General features: G+C 32.1%; 1 protein-coding gene across 3 annotated transcripts in view; it reads left to right on the top strand.

Moving 5' to 3' along the window:
- ODR4 (odr-4 GPCR localization factor homolog) overlaps positions 1-15,068 on the top strand; it is a 34,670-nt gene that overhangs the window by 17,575 nt on the left and 2,027 nt on the right. For all 3 annotated transcript variants that reach the window (XM_065884968.1, XM_065884976.1, XM_065884982.1), the window contains 2 exons: position 1,022; positions 6,905-7,090. In XM_065884968.1, coding sequence (XP_065741040.1) covers position 1,022; positions 6,905-7,090 — 187 coding nt within the window. The remainder of the gene's footprint in view (positions 1-1,021; positions 1,023-6,904; positions 7,091-15,068) is intronic.

Raw genomic sequence — 15,068 nt, forward strand, 5'->3', positions numbered from 1 at the left:
AGATATCAAGATATAATAGATAATATTATCTTTTTAACTGCATATATCTTTTTTAAAACAATATGTAATCTTTACTTTTCTTATTGAATGAAAATTTTCAGTTGCCACCTAAAAAAAAGTTTTTGAACACCTTGTAATAGTAAATCTGTCAACATTTAATAATTTCAGGGAGGATTTAAAAAGAAAAATTCTGTGTGAATTTTTGCCAGAATAGATAAGCTGTGTTACCATTTTTTTTTTAGTTATTTCTGAGATATACATTTTAAAGAAATAACTAGAATTATGACTTATAACATTATACCAGAACATATAAGATTTTTAGAAATTGCATGTAATGTCTGAAACATTTATATTAACATATTTCCATACAAATAACCCAAAGAAAGTTTAGTAGTAGTTGTTTTATTGTTTCTTTGTTTGTTTTTTTATACTGCAGGTTCTTATTAGTCATCAATTTTATACACATCAGTGTATACATGTCAATCCCAATCACCCAATTCAGCACACCACCATCCCCACCCCCACCGCGGTTTTCCCCCCTTGGTGTCCATACATTTGTTCTCTATGTCTGTGTCTCAACTTCTGCCCTGCAAACTGGTTCATCTCTACCATTTTTCTAGGTTCCACATACATGCGTTAATATACGATATTTGTTTTTCTCTTTCTTACTTACTTCACTCTGTATGACAGTCTCTAGATCCATCCACGTCTCAACAAATGACTTAATTTCGTTCCTTTTTATGGCTGAGTAATATTCCATTGTATATATGTACCACAACTTCTTTATCCATTCATCTGTCGATGGACATTTAGGTTGCTTCCGTGACCTGGCTATTGTAAATAGTGCTGCAGTGAATATTGGGGTGCATGTGTCTTTTTGAATTATGGTTTTCTCTGGGTATATGCCCAGTAGTGGGATTGCTGGATCATATGGTAATTCTATTTTTAGTTTTTTAAGGAGCCTCCATACTGTTCTCCATAGTGGCTGAATCAATTTACATTCCCACCAGCAGTGCAAGAGGGTTCCCTTTTCTCCACACCCTCTCCAGCATTTGTTGTTTGTAGATTTTCTGATGAAGCCCATTCTGAGCAGTGTGAGGTGATACCTCATTGTAGTTTTGATTTGCATTTCTCTAATAATTAGTGATGTTGAGCAGCTTTTCATGTGCTTCTTGGCCATCTGTATGTCTTCTTTGGAGAAATGTCTATTTAGGTCTTCTGCCCATTTTTGGATTGGGTTGTTTGTTTCTTTAATATTGAGCTGTTTATATATTTTGGAGATTAATCCTTTGTCTGTTGATTCGTTTGTGAATATTTTATCCCATTCTGAGGGTTGTCTTTTCATCTTGTTTATTGGTTTCCTTTGCTGTGCAAAAGCTTTTAAGGTTCATTAGGTCCCATTTGTTTATTTTTGTTTTTATTTCCATTACTCTAGGAGGTGGATCAAAAAATATCTTGCTGTGATTTATGTCAAAGAGTTTTCTTCCTATGTTTTCCTCTAAGAGTTTTATAGTGTCCAGTCTTACATTTAGGTCTTGAATCCATTTTGAGTTTATTTTTGTGTATGGTGTTAGGGAGTGTTCTAATTTCATTCTTTTACATGTAGCTGTCCAGTTTTCCCACCACCACTTATGGAAGAGACTGTGTGTGTTACCATTTTAAAGCCATTAATTTATTAGTGTTGACCATTATGTATAATAGAGTCTTTAATAGGTGTATATGCAATTGATCTTTCTTTTTCTTTCCAATTTATTTTTTTTGTGTGTGTACTAGTTTATATACTTCTCATCTATTCTCTAACAGACTTTACTAGATTTTAACAAGGCTGGGTCATGGTGTCTTAACCTTTTATAACTATTACATCTTTTGAGAAACATGAACAGTTTATACCTTTTCAGTAATTTGTATTAGAAAAATTTTGTTTTACTCAAAAAGAAAGTATAATATTGAGTATGCTTTTTGAAGCTACACATCTATCTGCCTTTCTACTATTCAGGTGGATTTGCAATTCATGGTTGAATATGTACATAATTGAAACATACGTTATTAGCTTGTTAAGGGAATATGTTTATTTTTATAGGAGAAAAGCATAGCTCCTGTGCTAACTAACTGCTTTTAGTTATAATAGCCCATATATCAGGTTTGGTGGACTGATTATAATCTTTTTTCTATTCCTAGTATGATAGATACCTGGAATTTAACATCTGTCCTTCATGTACTTCACAAATAACCCTGAAGTTATTATTAGTGGAATAACCCATCCACTAATAATGTATAGTTTTGCTGAGACATGAATTTGAATTTTACTTTCAGCAATTGGATTGAGAGTTTTGTTTTGTGAAGTATGTAAAACCTGGTCACTTAGCCACCCAGTTAGTCTAGCAGTGTCATCTCTGTGGCTTTGTTTTTGCTGCTTGACTTTGTGTGTGATAACTCTCATGGTATTAAACACTACTTCACTTTCTGAGTAACAGTATGTGTTACAACTGAACTGTGAATTTTAGGATTTTATGGGACATTGGGATATATCCACCAATAATGCCAAAGATCTACCTTATCACACACATTAGTTAAATATTCCTTTCCATTACAAATGCTTCATAAAAAGGGTATCAAATGACTGCTCTAGTATTCTATTTAGTGAATTCGTATTTTGAAATTTTTGCTGACGTCCAATCAGTAAAATTAATTACTTCTAATAACAGTTGTTTATACATTAAATTTGATATATTAGAAGTTAATGTTATCATCTAATCTTACATTTTTACAAAATGAAAAAATATTTTCACTGATAATTGAGTGGCCTTTGAGCTTGTGGGAAGAGAGAATAGGCAATGTAGTTTGGTGGAAAGAGCAAAGACTGAAGTTCTTGGGTTCTGTGTCTACTCTAACACTACTGGAGTGACTTCAGGCAAATAATTTAGCCTGTCTAAGCATCCACTGTCTTATGTGAAAAACAGGGATTATAGTAGCTATTTTTCGAGCCTGTGAGATGAAAGAAGATGATGTTTTTAAAGTCCCTAATACAGGTTGGTAGGCCAAGCCCTCATCAAGTAGTAGTTACTATTAAGTTGGAGGTACTGAAGGAAGAGAATTACTTAACAATGGTTGTATTTAAACTTTCTTAACTTTAAGTTTTGTGGAATGTAGCCTTATATTTCAAAAATGAACCAAGTGTAAGTATACATTTTTTGAACTGTAGTAAGAGGATAATTATTCCAGCAACATGTTAGTAGATCTTAAGATATCAAGATTAAAAAATATATTGCAAGTATAATAATATGAACATGTAAAATTTGAAGTTGACTATATATACACCCAATTGTTAGATCTTAAATTTAGTCCTCATTTTACTTAGCTTATCTTTCTTTTTTCTTTTCTTTTTTAAAGGAAGAAATGACTGTCTTTATTCTCAGGTGACATGATTGTATACACACAAAATCCAAAAGAATCTTTAAAAATAAAACTACTAGAACTAATAAGTGAATTTACCAAGGTCCCAGAATACAAGGTCAATATACATAACTGAATTATATTTCTCTATAGTAAGAAAAAACTGGAAATTAAAAAAAAATTAAATACCACTTATAATAGCATTCAAATAACCATAAAATACTTAGAGATAAATCTAACAAAATATATATAAGATCTATGTACTGAAAACTACAAAACACTGCCAAGACAAATTAGGAAAGACCTAATAATTGGAGAAAGATGCCATGCTCATGGATTGGAAGACTCAATGTTATTAAGACGTCAGCTTTTTCCAAATTGATCTATAGATTCAACATAATGCAGATCAAAATCCCAGCAGGACATTTTTTTTTTTTTATTCCCTGTTCATCATTTTATTGGAAGTCCTGGGTAGTGCAATAAGGAAACAAAATATATACAGATAGGGACGGAAAAAATAAAACTTTTCAGATAACGTGATTGTCTATCTAGAAAAGTCACAAAAAATATACAAAAAACTCTTTAATAAGTGACCTAGCAAGATCACGGCGTACAAGGTAATATACAAAAGTCAGTGTTTTCCTATATATGTAAATGAACAATTGGAATTTGCAATGAAAAAATAACATATACAATACAATAGGACCCCAAAAATGAAACTTATGTATAAATGTAATAAATATACATAGAAACTGTGTATGGAAAACTATAAAACTCTGATGTAAGAAATCAAAGATCTAAATGAATGGATAGATATTTCTTGTTCATGGATTGAAAGACCCAATATAGTTAAGATGTCAGTTCTTTCCTACTTGATCTATAGATTAAATGAAATTCCTATTGAAATCTCAGCAAGTTATTTTATGGATATCAACTAACTGATTCTAAAGTTTGTATAAAGGGGCACAAGACCTAGAATAGCTAACACAATATTATTTTTTTTGAATTTTATTTTTTTATACAACAGGTCCTTATTAGTTATCGATTTTGTACATATTAATGTGTATATGTCAATCCCAATCTCCCAATTCATGCCACCACCACCACCCCTCCCCCACCACTTCCCCCCTTGGTGTCCATACGTTTGTTCTCTACATCTGTGTCTCAATTTCTGCTCTGCAAACTGGTTCATCTGTCCCATTTTTCTAGGTTCCACATGTATGTGTTAATATACAATATTTTTTTTGCTTATGCTTCTTATATACTGGTAAAATCTTGTAGGTTTGTAATATGGTAAAATCTAGAATGCATGCCATGAAATTAACCTGAACTAGAATATTTTTTGCATGCATAAGGAAGTCTGCAAAGGGCATACTAACATTACATTCTTAATCTTTAAAGTAAACATAGTTTTTTAATTCTGGCTATCCAGATGAAAGAACTTAATACTTCAGGTGACAGTAAAAAAAATAATAATAATAAATAAAATATGAACTCCAGTCAGTCCTTTTACTTATTCTGGTCTTCCCCTTTTCTTTCCCTTAAGAAGTATTCCAGACTTTCTTCATTATTCTCTATCAGCCTGCATTCAGTCCTGCCCAACTTACTCTAAGTAGATGACATACTCATTGTGAAAACTGAGGTCATCAACTATGAAATCTCTTACCTTCTTCCATCCCTACATCCACATCCATCCATACTGCCTGTCCTCTCAGAACATTTATATTCCTCTTTGCCTGTAGTCATGGTTCCACTCTCTGGATCGCGCTTCTCATCCCTTCATGCAAATGTCTGTTTATCTTTTAAGAGTCAGCTCAGATATTGCCTATTCTACAAAATTTTCTGTAATATTCCAGTATGAGTTAGGATTCTAAACTTAACCAGCAAAATCTCAATTCTTATCATATTGGCTTAACTTTAAATTTTTTTCTCTGTTTTGAACTTATTTAAATAATTTTGAACAAAATACTCTGCTATGGGAATACGCCTAAAGGATTCTTTTTTTGAATACTTTTTAAGATGTATGTTTTTTTTTAAAGCTTTCCTCTCCCATTTTAAACCTCAGACCAGCTAGAAAACTTGGTCTTATTTAGATAATAAATGTTTAATTTAACTCTAACTTGAAAATTGTAAGCGCTTTTTTTTTAAAATGAGTAATACAAGTTCATTGCAACCAATTCTTTAACATTTGATTTTATAAGCAAGCATATTTGTCTCTTTTTCAGGCAAACCTAGAATTAATGCAGTTTGAAATTGTTTTAAAATTTTGCATGCCAATTACACTTAGGCCACCTTTGAAAGTTTTGAACTTAACCTGTTTTAAGAAACTATGGCCCAAAATAAAATACTATATTCCTAATATCAATGTGTGGACAGTTTACATGCTATAAGACAAATTGCAGTAATATAATTTTACAGCTAGGAAGCAGTCTGGTCAAAGAGTAAAATTCTCCCAGTTCTCATTTGAGAACAATATATTAAGCAGAATCTGGCAGGAACACATATTTAAGTTATGGCATTTCCTATGACACTTAAGGCATTCTTCATTGTCATCTGTTTGCAGTTATATAAAGCTACCACTTGCTTCTTGACGAGGAAAGGTAGGTTACTGTTAAAGTGAGCCCTGATTTTCTACTTGGTTTGTACATTGACAGCTCTTTTAAATCATATCCATTGCTGAAAAAAGTCATTCTTTACACAAAATCTCTATCTTTGTTGATACTTCATCAGAGTTATGGTTTTGAGCCAAACAATAATTATGTGTTTATGTTAGAAATTGAGCGAAATGTGTGTGTTGAAAGAAGAATGAAATATTCATTATTTACTTAGGTCCAGATTATTTTTTCTAAAAATGATTTAAGGCTATTTACAAAAAGGCATTACAAATTAAGAAGGTAAAGTTGGTATTAATAATGAGAACGAGGCAAAGGGAAAATGAAAAAGAAAGCAAGATGGAGTTGGTGGTGAGATTAGTACAGAAAATGTGTATCTTAATGTCCTACACATGCTTGATTAGGGGGCTACATCATGTAAGATGAAGTCAGTGGTGAGATTAGTACAGAAATGAATGCTATCACGACCTATACACTTGATGTAGGTGAGCCACTAATTTGGCTCTATAAGCTTGCATGAAAAAGGGAAAAATTGTTTAGGAAATTCAGTACTTGTAAGGTTAAAACAAAGAAAAACAACTTCTGAGACAAAATTATCTCCTAGGTATTCCTTCATAGGACAGTGGATAATATAAGAATGTATAATCAACAATGTCTTCACATTGAAGGCAGTGGTGAGTTTATATTTCATGGGAGTATCATTTATGTCCCTTGCAGAGGCCTTAGGTATTGAGTTAAAGAATTCAGTAAGCAATTTTGTGTGAGATCAATTAGAAAATGAAAAGACCTTTTAAGGTTTTATTTCTTTTGGCATATGCTTTCATGTACTTACACAATATTTATCACTGATACCAGTGACAGACCTGTCTAAATACTGATGTTGTTTCTTCTCCTTTTAGATTCTGAAAAAGAGTTCCACATCCTCCCTCACCGAGTTTTTGTCCCCATTCCGGGATCCTCTGTAATGTTATGTGATTATAAATTTGGTGATGAGTCAGCTGAAGAAATTAGAGACCATTTTATAGAGATGTTAGATCATATGATTCAAATAGAAGATTTGGAAATTGCAGAGGAAATAAACACAGGTAATTATATGAGGTTATTTAAGAACCAGATTAGACTATAGCTGAGGTTACCTATGGGACATCTAGTTTAAGTATCATGTCTTTAGATTTCCTTAAAGCTAGGTCTCTTTGATACTTTTGAGGCATTTAAAAATGTGTCTGTTTTTCTACACAGTATATAAACATGCAGTGTTTTCCTGGAAAATTGTACCAAAATTTAAGATACTTTAGATTTTTCCAAGCCTAGCAAGTAGATCTTCATAAAACAAGTTCAGTCTTAAACAGGTAGAAATATATAGCTTTAAAGGATTTTTTTTATTATAAGAGAAGTTTTCTCAAAATCTGTTATTTTAATTATTTGGTTAAGCATCAGGTTACAGAAGTTTTTTTAAACACTTTATTAAACATCTCCATACTATTTGCTGTTATTTTCCTGTCCCCTTCATATAATTGGGATACTAAGCTAAAATGGGCAGTTCCAAAAATTAGATCAAGATTATTTTTACAGAGCATAGATTTGCCATACTATGTAATTGTGTACACATATTCTTCCCCTAACCATTACTTTCATATTTCATCTTACATTTTAAAAGGTTTTTTTTTGTTTTGCTTTGCTTTGCTTTGTTTTTGTTTCTATTGAGAGTAGGATATGAAAACGTGTCTATAAATAAATGTGTTTGACAGTCTTCCTGAAACATTTTAAAAATATGTGGTAAAAGTAGTTATTTGCAAGTATCCATAAATATTGAGTATCTAGACATTTATCAGTCTTGAAATTTCTGATATCATAGTAGAAAGTCTTTAGGTTACTTCTGAATATAAATGTTTATGAAATTTGAATATAACCATTTTTAAGTGCTTTTTCTAATTCTAATTTCTTAGTTAGTCTTCTATTGCTTAACTAATTCCCATTCCCCACAAGAGTAGAGTGATTGAGTCCTGTTGTTTCTATGGTGAATCAAGTAAGTATTTGGTTGGTGAATTTCAAATCTGTCAGTAAAGCCTCAGGTTAGTTGGAGATCACCAGGCTTGTTTTTTCAACAACTCCAAGTTCATATTAATCATGTGGAATAGTAAGTTTGTTTTAAAGGGAAAAAAAAAAAAAACCTCTAATTGCTCAGTAAAAGATGTTAAAGCTGCAGCTATGTTTCAGTCCCCTGAAAACTAATATTTTTAAAGGTATAGCTATAGAATATTCTCTAAGTGATAGATTTTGGAGTAGACTGGTAGAATTGTTTGCTACTTTGTGAAATATGTTTTTCTAGATTAGCGACTACGCTGTTTCTTCCAACTAATCTTAGAGTCAGGAGGGCAGAGATTTTTGTTTGCTTTTGTTTACTTCTGTCACTAGTGCCTAACAGTAGTTCTTGACCAACTCTCTTGTTGATAACTTGAATTAGTTTTACGTGGGATCATCAGAGTTGACCTGGTTCATCCTCTTTCATATAATACTGAAATCTGTGGGTATTTAGACTTTTTTCTTCCTTATTCTGAATTCCAGTCTGCCTTCCTGAAACCTCTACTTTTTCAGTAATCTGGAGCAATTAAACATGAGTACAGTTGACACTTGAACAGTACAGGAGCTAGGGGCACTGACTTCCATGTGGTCGAAAATTCATGTGTCATTTTGCAGTTGGCCCTCCATATCTGCAGTTCTACATCCACAGATTCAGCCAGCTGTGGATTGTGTAGTACTGTAGTATGTATTTATTGAAAAAAATCCAAGTATAAGTAGACCTGTGCATTTCAAACCCATGTTGTTCAAGTGTCAACTGTACTGCTTCTTTATTGAGGCCTTGCTTTAAGTTTAAATTGAGGGCAGTTGTCATGTTCTAAATATTTCAAAGCCAAATACTCCCATATACCTTTAACTGTTCTCATTATTACAGTTTCTAGACCTCATTTTTCCTTACCGCCTTATTTACCTTTCTTTAGATTAGACATTTTTAACCTGTGGTGTCCAAAATTTTGGGGTCATAGTTGGCTATCAGGAGATCCCTAAACCGCTTGAACATAATTGTATAATGTTTTTCTAGGGGAAAGGTCTATAGCTTTCAAAGGGTTGGTGACCTAAGAAGGATTAAAAACTGCTTTTTAAAATATCAGTATAGTCTGGCTTGCCTTTCTTGAGATATGTTACCCTGAATTGAACCTAATACTCCAATAATATTAGCTGTTGTTTTTATAGAACCTGCTATGTGCCGGGCACTGTTTTAAGAGCCTTACAGATGCTAAATCATTTAGTCCTTATAAGAACCCTATAATGATTATTATACTATTGTTAGCTCAGTTTTCCCAATAAGAGAATTGAGGCTCAGAAAGGTCAAGTAATTTTTTCAGGGTTACATAGCTAATAAATGGTGGAGCTGGAATTTACACGTAGGCAGTTTGGTTTTAGAATCTGCTTTTTTTCCGACAGTTTTGTTTTACTGCCTTTCTGTGACACTTAACCAGGACAGACTATAGGGTTATTACTTTCCATGATCTAGGTACTTATTTTAGCCTAGCCCTCTTAATTCCATCATTTAAAACAATTTTTTTAACTTAAATAAATGATGTTACATCATCCTCATTTAATTTCATCTTATATCAGTGTAATTTCTCACTTGTTGGCTAGAAGCTTGGATCTGTTATCATATGTAGTTTTCATATTCTTTTGAATTATTTGTCACACTTTTAGTGCATATTACGTTGCTGAATTAAGTATGACTAAGGGAAGCACTGTATGCAAAACTTGCCCCATTCACAGCTTACTTTAAAAATCAGATATAAAAGAATAGGAAGAGAGAGATTTCATTTAGATTTTTTTAAGACTACCATCTGAAATATTTTTATCTTGTTTAATTTTGTGTCATATTTTAAACATAAGCATTTATAGACTAGTTTGTATTTTATTCAATACTTTATAAGTAATACTTTAAAAATAGTTACAGTTATTAATCTCAATTAATAACAGATTAATATCCATTGTTTAAATTGCTAAGACAGATTAAAATAAAAATCCAAGTAGCTTTCACCACTGTAATACATTCTTAAAGAGGCAACTATGGCAGCCTTGCTTGACAACCTCCCCCAAATAAAACTAAAACCTAATAAATTAAAACCCATATGAAACAATTTTATATTGCATTTCAGCAAACATTTATTGATTTTTCCATAAGGTTCACAAGGAAAGGGACTTATCCTTTCTTGCTCACTGCTGTCATTTCTAGCACTTTCCTAAGAACCTAGCCTTAACACATTGTAGGTACTCAGTAAATAATTGTTGACTGAACAAATTATTGATTTTGTCAGTCCTAGGGTTTGGGAACCAAAATTCAATAAGATACTGATTCTGTCTTCAAGGAGCTAAATAGAATTTTTTTTTAACCTGGGTAGATAATTTTATGTGCTCAGACTAGGTGAGTGCCTCCATTATACTTAATCATAGTTTTTTGCTGCTTTTTTGCATTAGTTTCCATTCTTGTAATTATTGAACTCATCAGTTGCATGTTTAATATTAATCTTTCATATTAGACTGCAAGTTTCTCGAGAGTATTTATTTCTCTGAGTTCCATGCCTAAAACATGATAGGTATTCATAAATATTTGTTCCTAACTGACTGACATATACTGAATTGGTCATTTTTAGGAAACTATAGCACAGCTTTTTTAAATACTTATTTTATGCTTGGAAAATTGTAAGCTTATGCCAAGCAAGATATAAGGTTTTTAAGGTTTGTGTAGTGCACTACACTGAACATGATGAAAATTTTAAAAGGATATAATGGTCATATGGCTCAATAGTTCAGAATGTTTTAAGGGATATAGAACATTAAAAACATATGACAACATGTAACACTAATTGTTGCCCCGTAAATATTAATTCTAGTTTATAGCATTTAGTATGTCTATTTGTTAGATGTTTATTAAGCATTTGCTCTGTTCAAGGTAGTGTTATAGACGACAAATCAATGGCCAGATTCCTTTCCTCAAGAAGCCTATAATCTGACTTGGAAGATAGAATTGTATGCATTATTAATTATTGCAGGGCATGTAGTAAGGTCCAAAGAGTAACTAAGAACTCAAGAACATCAAGATTAATGATCATAATTTTAGGGTCTCTAGTGATTTGGCTAATAATTTATTCAGAAAAAATATTTTGGTGGTAGGTTAGCAATAACCTGTAATCTATAGTAAGAAAGGTTTGACATTAGTATTTTCAAATTTTAGTAAATTCTTTCCATTTTTTCTTTCTTTATTATTACTATTACATATCACTTTAACTAGAGGTTAGTTCAAAAATATGGGAATGAACAGAGAATTATCAGAATATTTAGCACAGGCAATTATCCCTGTAAGTGATTCAGAGAAAGCTTCTCAGAGCAGATAACATTTGAGTTCATTTTCAGGGATGAATACAGTAAAAGTAACTCTAAGCTGTTTAGGAATTGAACATTGGCATCAGATTTATTGTGGCCAAGAATAGGACTTGTCTAGAATTATATTATTTTTGCTTCATCAAGTATTTGTTGAATTAGAAGGAATGATATAGTTATTTAGTAGCAAAATAACACATTCCAAATTATGGGATAGGGTAAAAACATTTTAATAGAAAAATTACGTGCTTTTACATATACATTCAGTTGGTTTAGAATTATGTTCACTTTTTCATTCTTTCATTTATTAATTTATTCAAAAATATTAGATGCATAATTTTACCAAGATGTTTTAGCTGAGTCCAGGTCTTCCACTTACAGCTGTGTAACCTTGAACAAGTCCTCTCTGAACCCCAAATTCTTTTGGTGTTGGTACTAGAATTTAGTAAAAACATTAGGGAAAATACTTTCTAAACAGAAAGAGATATATAAATGTAAGGTGATATTTACTAGAATTATTATAAAACTTTTAAATAATGGACCTTCTGAATTATAATGAAAAACATTAAAGTATAAGAATAGTGCTATATAGTGTGCATAGATTTTCCTAATTATTTGAAATTAGGGTTTCCATGTAAAATAAACCATGAAAAGTGGAGTTCAAATGTTCAAATTCAAACTTGAAATCAATTACTGTACATTTAGGATTGTTAAACTTGTTATAAGTATCAAGCTTTATTTTCCAAGTATTTGATGTTACTATTTGCTTGATTATTTATTTCTGTTCTGTAATGTAGTTGCTATGTTTAAAATATGTATTTTGCCAAGTAAGTATTTTAAAATAACATACTTTAAAATGATTTAAGGAATGAAGAACAATTTGCTTGTCAAAATGACTCACTTAAGGTGAGGGATAACTGTGGCTTTAAAATTTCTTAAATGTATTAGTCATCTCCTGGTAGATATTAACTTAATAATTCAGATGTACTTTATCCACAGTATCAGCAAATTTGGAGACACACATTTAAAATCTGGTGAAACCTATCTTTGCCAATTCTGTCTTGATATCAGAGGTGAAATTAATTTTCATTGCTTGGTTAAACATTGATAATTCAATTATAAAGGAAAAAAAGTAATGCTGAAGATGTATTTTAATGGCTAAATCACTGACTAGTGAAACCTCATTAACTTAGGATTTAGGGATCTGGAAGATGACACCTAACTAAGGAGTTCAAGTGCTAGCATTTCATTTTAAGCTTCTAAATAGTTCTACCTATCAGCAGCTTGGAATGAAATTGAATATATATACAATTTAACATGCATTCATCATGGCCCTTGTCTTCTCCTTTGTTGACAGTTGCTTAAGAAAGGTTGCTTTCTTACATGAATAATTTGAGATTTGTCTGCAGTTAAAATTACCTGGTTTTAAGGAATGGTTAAGATCTAATTTCCTATTGAATCACATGTCCTTTGCATTTAAAGTTCAGATGACGTTAAGGTATTGGTAAAAATGACAGTATCTGAGATTTGAATTAAGTTCTTCATGGCCCCACCAAAAACAGACAAACAAATTGTTATGGTAAGGATTTATTCATCCTTGAAAAATGCTCTGCTTCAGTAAAATTGTCTTAGCTTTGTATCAAATCTATGATTTTGAATGACAGATTTTAAAATGGAAATAGCAGAGCAATGGAATGTCTTTTTTTAATAGAAGTAAATTGTTTATACAGAGGACTTGACCTCTTAGATCATGCTCTTCTTCACAAATAACAAATTAGTATTAAATGTGTGAGTAATATGACATGACAAATAAAACCATTTTTGTGCTCTTTATCTATAGGTACTCAAGTAAAAAAGTAAAAAATTTCCTGTAGCAAATAGGTATAATTCATGCTTCATCCATTATTTTTGTTTTTATCTGAGATAAGGATTTTAGTGGCCCAAAGAAAAAGCTTTTTAGCAGTGATATTTGCTAAAAGAAAAAGCCGAAGTTCTGTGTGTGTGTGAGTGTATGTTTTTAAAATGGATAAAATTGTATTCTCCATTCAACTTTTAGACATATGGATGAAGTTAGGGGAAATTTTAAGCTGGTGGGCTAATGTATTCTAGAAGTAAAGTGTTACAGCCCCCGAGAAAACTGGATGCTGTAGAAATATGGAAGACTGAATAATTCTGGAGACCGTTCATGAGAATTTGTTGGCCTTTGTGACTAGTTTGATATGGGAGTAGAACAAAAGAGAAGAACGTTTTGTGTTTGTTTTTAAAGTACTTTAGTCATATGCTCAAAGAGGGAAAAAAAGAACAGTTTTGCCGTGATTCTAATGAGGTGACTACTAAGGATTATTTCTCAAAATGGCAAACTTCATGGGAAATTGATGAGAAGCAGGCAAATTTTTTTTCATCCATTTCGGTACCACAGTTAATTATTTCAGTAAGTTATGTGTCATCCTTGTGAGCACATCTGCATGTGCCAGTATGTTGGTATACAAAGATGTCTATAAAAGATATTTTAAATCCAAGCAATAAGCTATTTTACTTTGAATTTAAACAGTAGTATTTACTGTGTCACTCTGGGGTTCTCTTCTCTTCTTTGTAAATAAAGGGATCCACATGAAGTTCAGTTAACCCTTGAACAACATGGGGGTTAGGGGCACTGACCCTCACGCAGTTGAAAATCCACATACAGCTTCAGTTGACTGTCCGTATGGGCAGTTCCCCATCCATGGATTCAACCAACCATGGATCATATAGTATGTATTTAGTGGAAAAAAATTTGTGTATGAGTAAGTGGATCCATGCAGTTCAAACCCATGTTGTTTAAGTATCAACTGCAATTGTTTTCAAACATAGTTCCCTTGAGTTCTATAGAACAGCACTCTGCTGTCACCTCTTAGGGGAAGGAGGGAGTATGGCTCCAGGAGTCCTTCATCCCTGCTTCAACCAGAGTAATTCTGCTTTCATCTATTTTACATACTGGGATTTTCTGTCAGATTTTCTAGCACTAGTTTAAAAAAAGAAAACCATTGGTCTGTGTGATCCCTAAAGATGTTTTCAGTTCAGACACTTTTAGTCAGTGTTAAATAAATTCAGCTTGGCTAACCTACGCAAATTATTGTCACCATAATGAAGTAGAAAGAGAACTTGTATTTGAATCCTCATTCTGTTGCCTGTGACCCTCAAATACGCACTTAATGTTCCAGGTTTTATTTTCCAACTATAAATGAGATAGTGTACTTACTTTGCTTAACATTGAATTGTTTTAAGGTCAAACTTATGGTCCCAGTTTGCTTATGTAATTCAGGTTAGATCAAGAGTCAGCAAACTTTTTCTGTATAGGGCTAAATAGTAAATATTTTAGGCTTTGCAGAGCATGTAAGGTCTGGCCCATGGGCTGCACTTTGGCCCATGGCTACAGTTTGCTGATCCCTACTTTTATTATTACTGATTACTTAAAATTATTAATTGCCAAAACCATCAATAAGAATATTATAAATTAATCCCAATTAAGAGCAAAATTTACCCTTTCCTATCTAGTTTGATTTTTGGTTTCATTTATCTCCACTACCATATAGTAATCAGATTATAATTTGTGGGAGTCATTCAGAACTGGCTCTGTGGCTCCTTGGTTTTGATCAGTTATAA

Source organism: Phocoena phocoena, chromosome 1, assembly GCF_963924675.1.
Source record: "Phocoena phocoena chromosome 1, mPhoPho1.1, whole genome shotgun sequence".
In the NCBI taxonomy this organism is placed as follows: domain Eukaryota; kingdom Metazoa; phylum Chordata; class Mammalia; order Artiodactyla; family Phocoenidae; genus Phocoena; species Phocoena phocoena.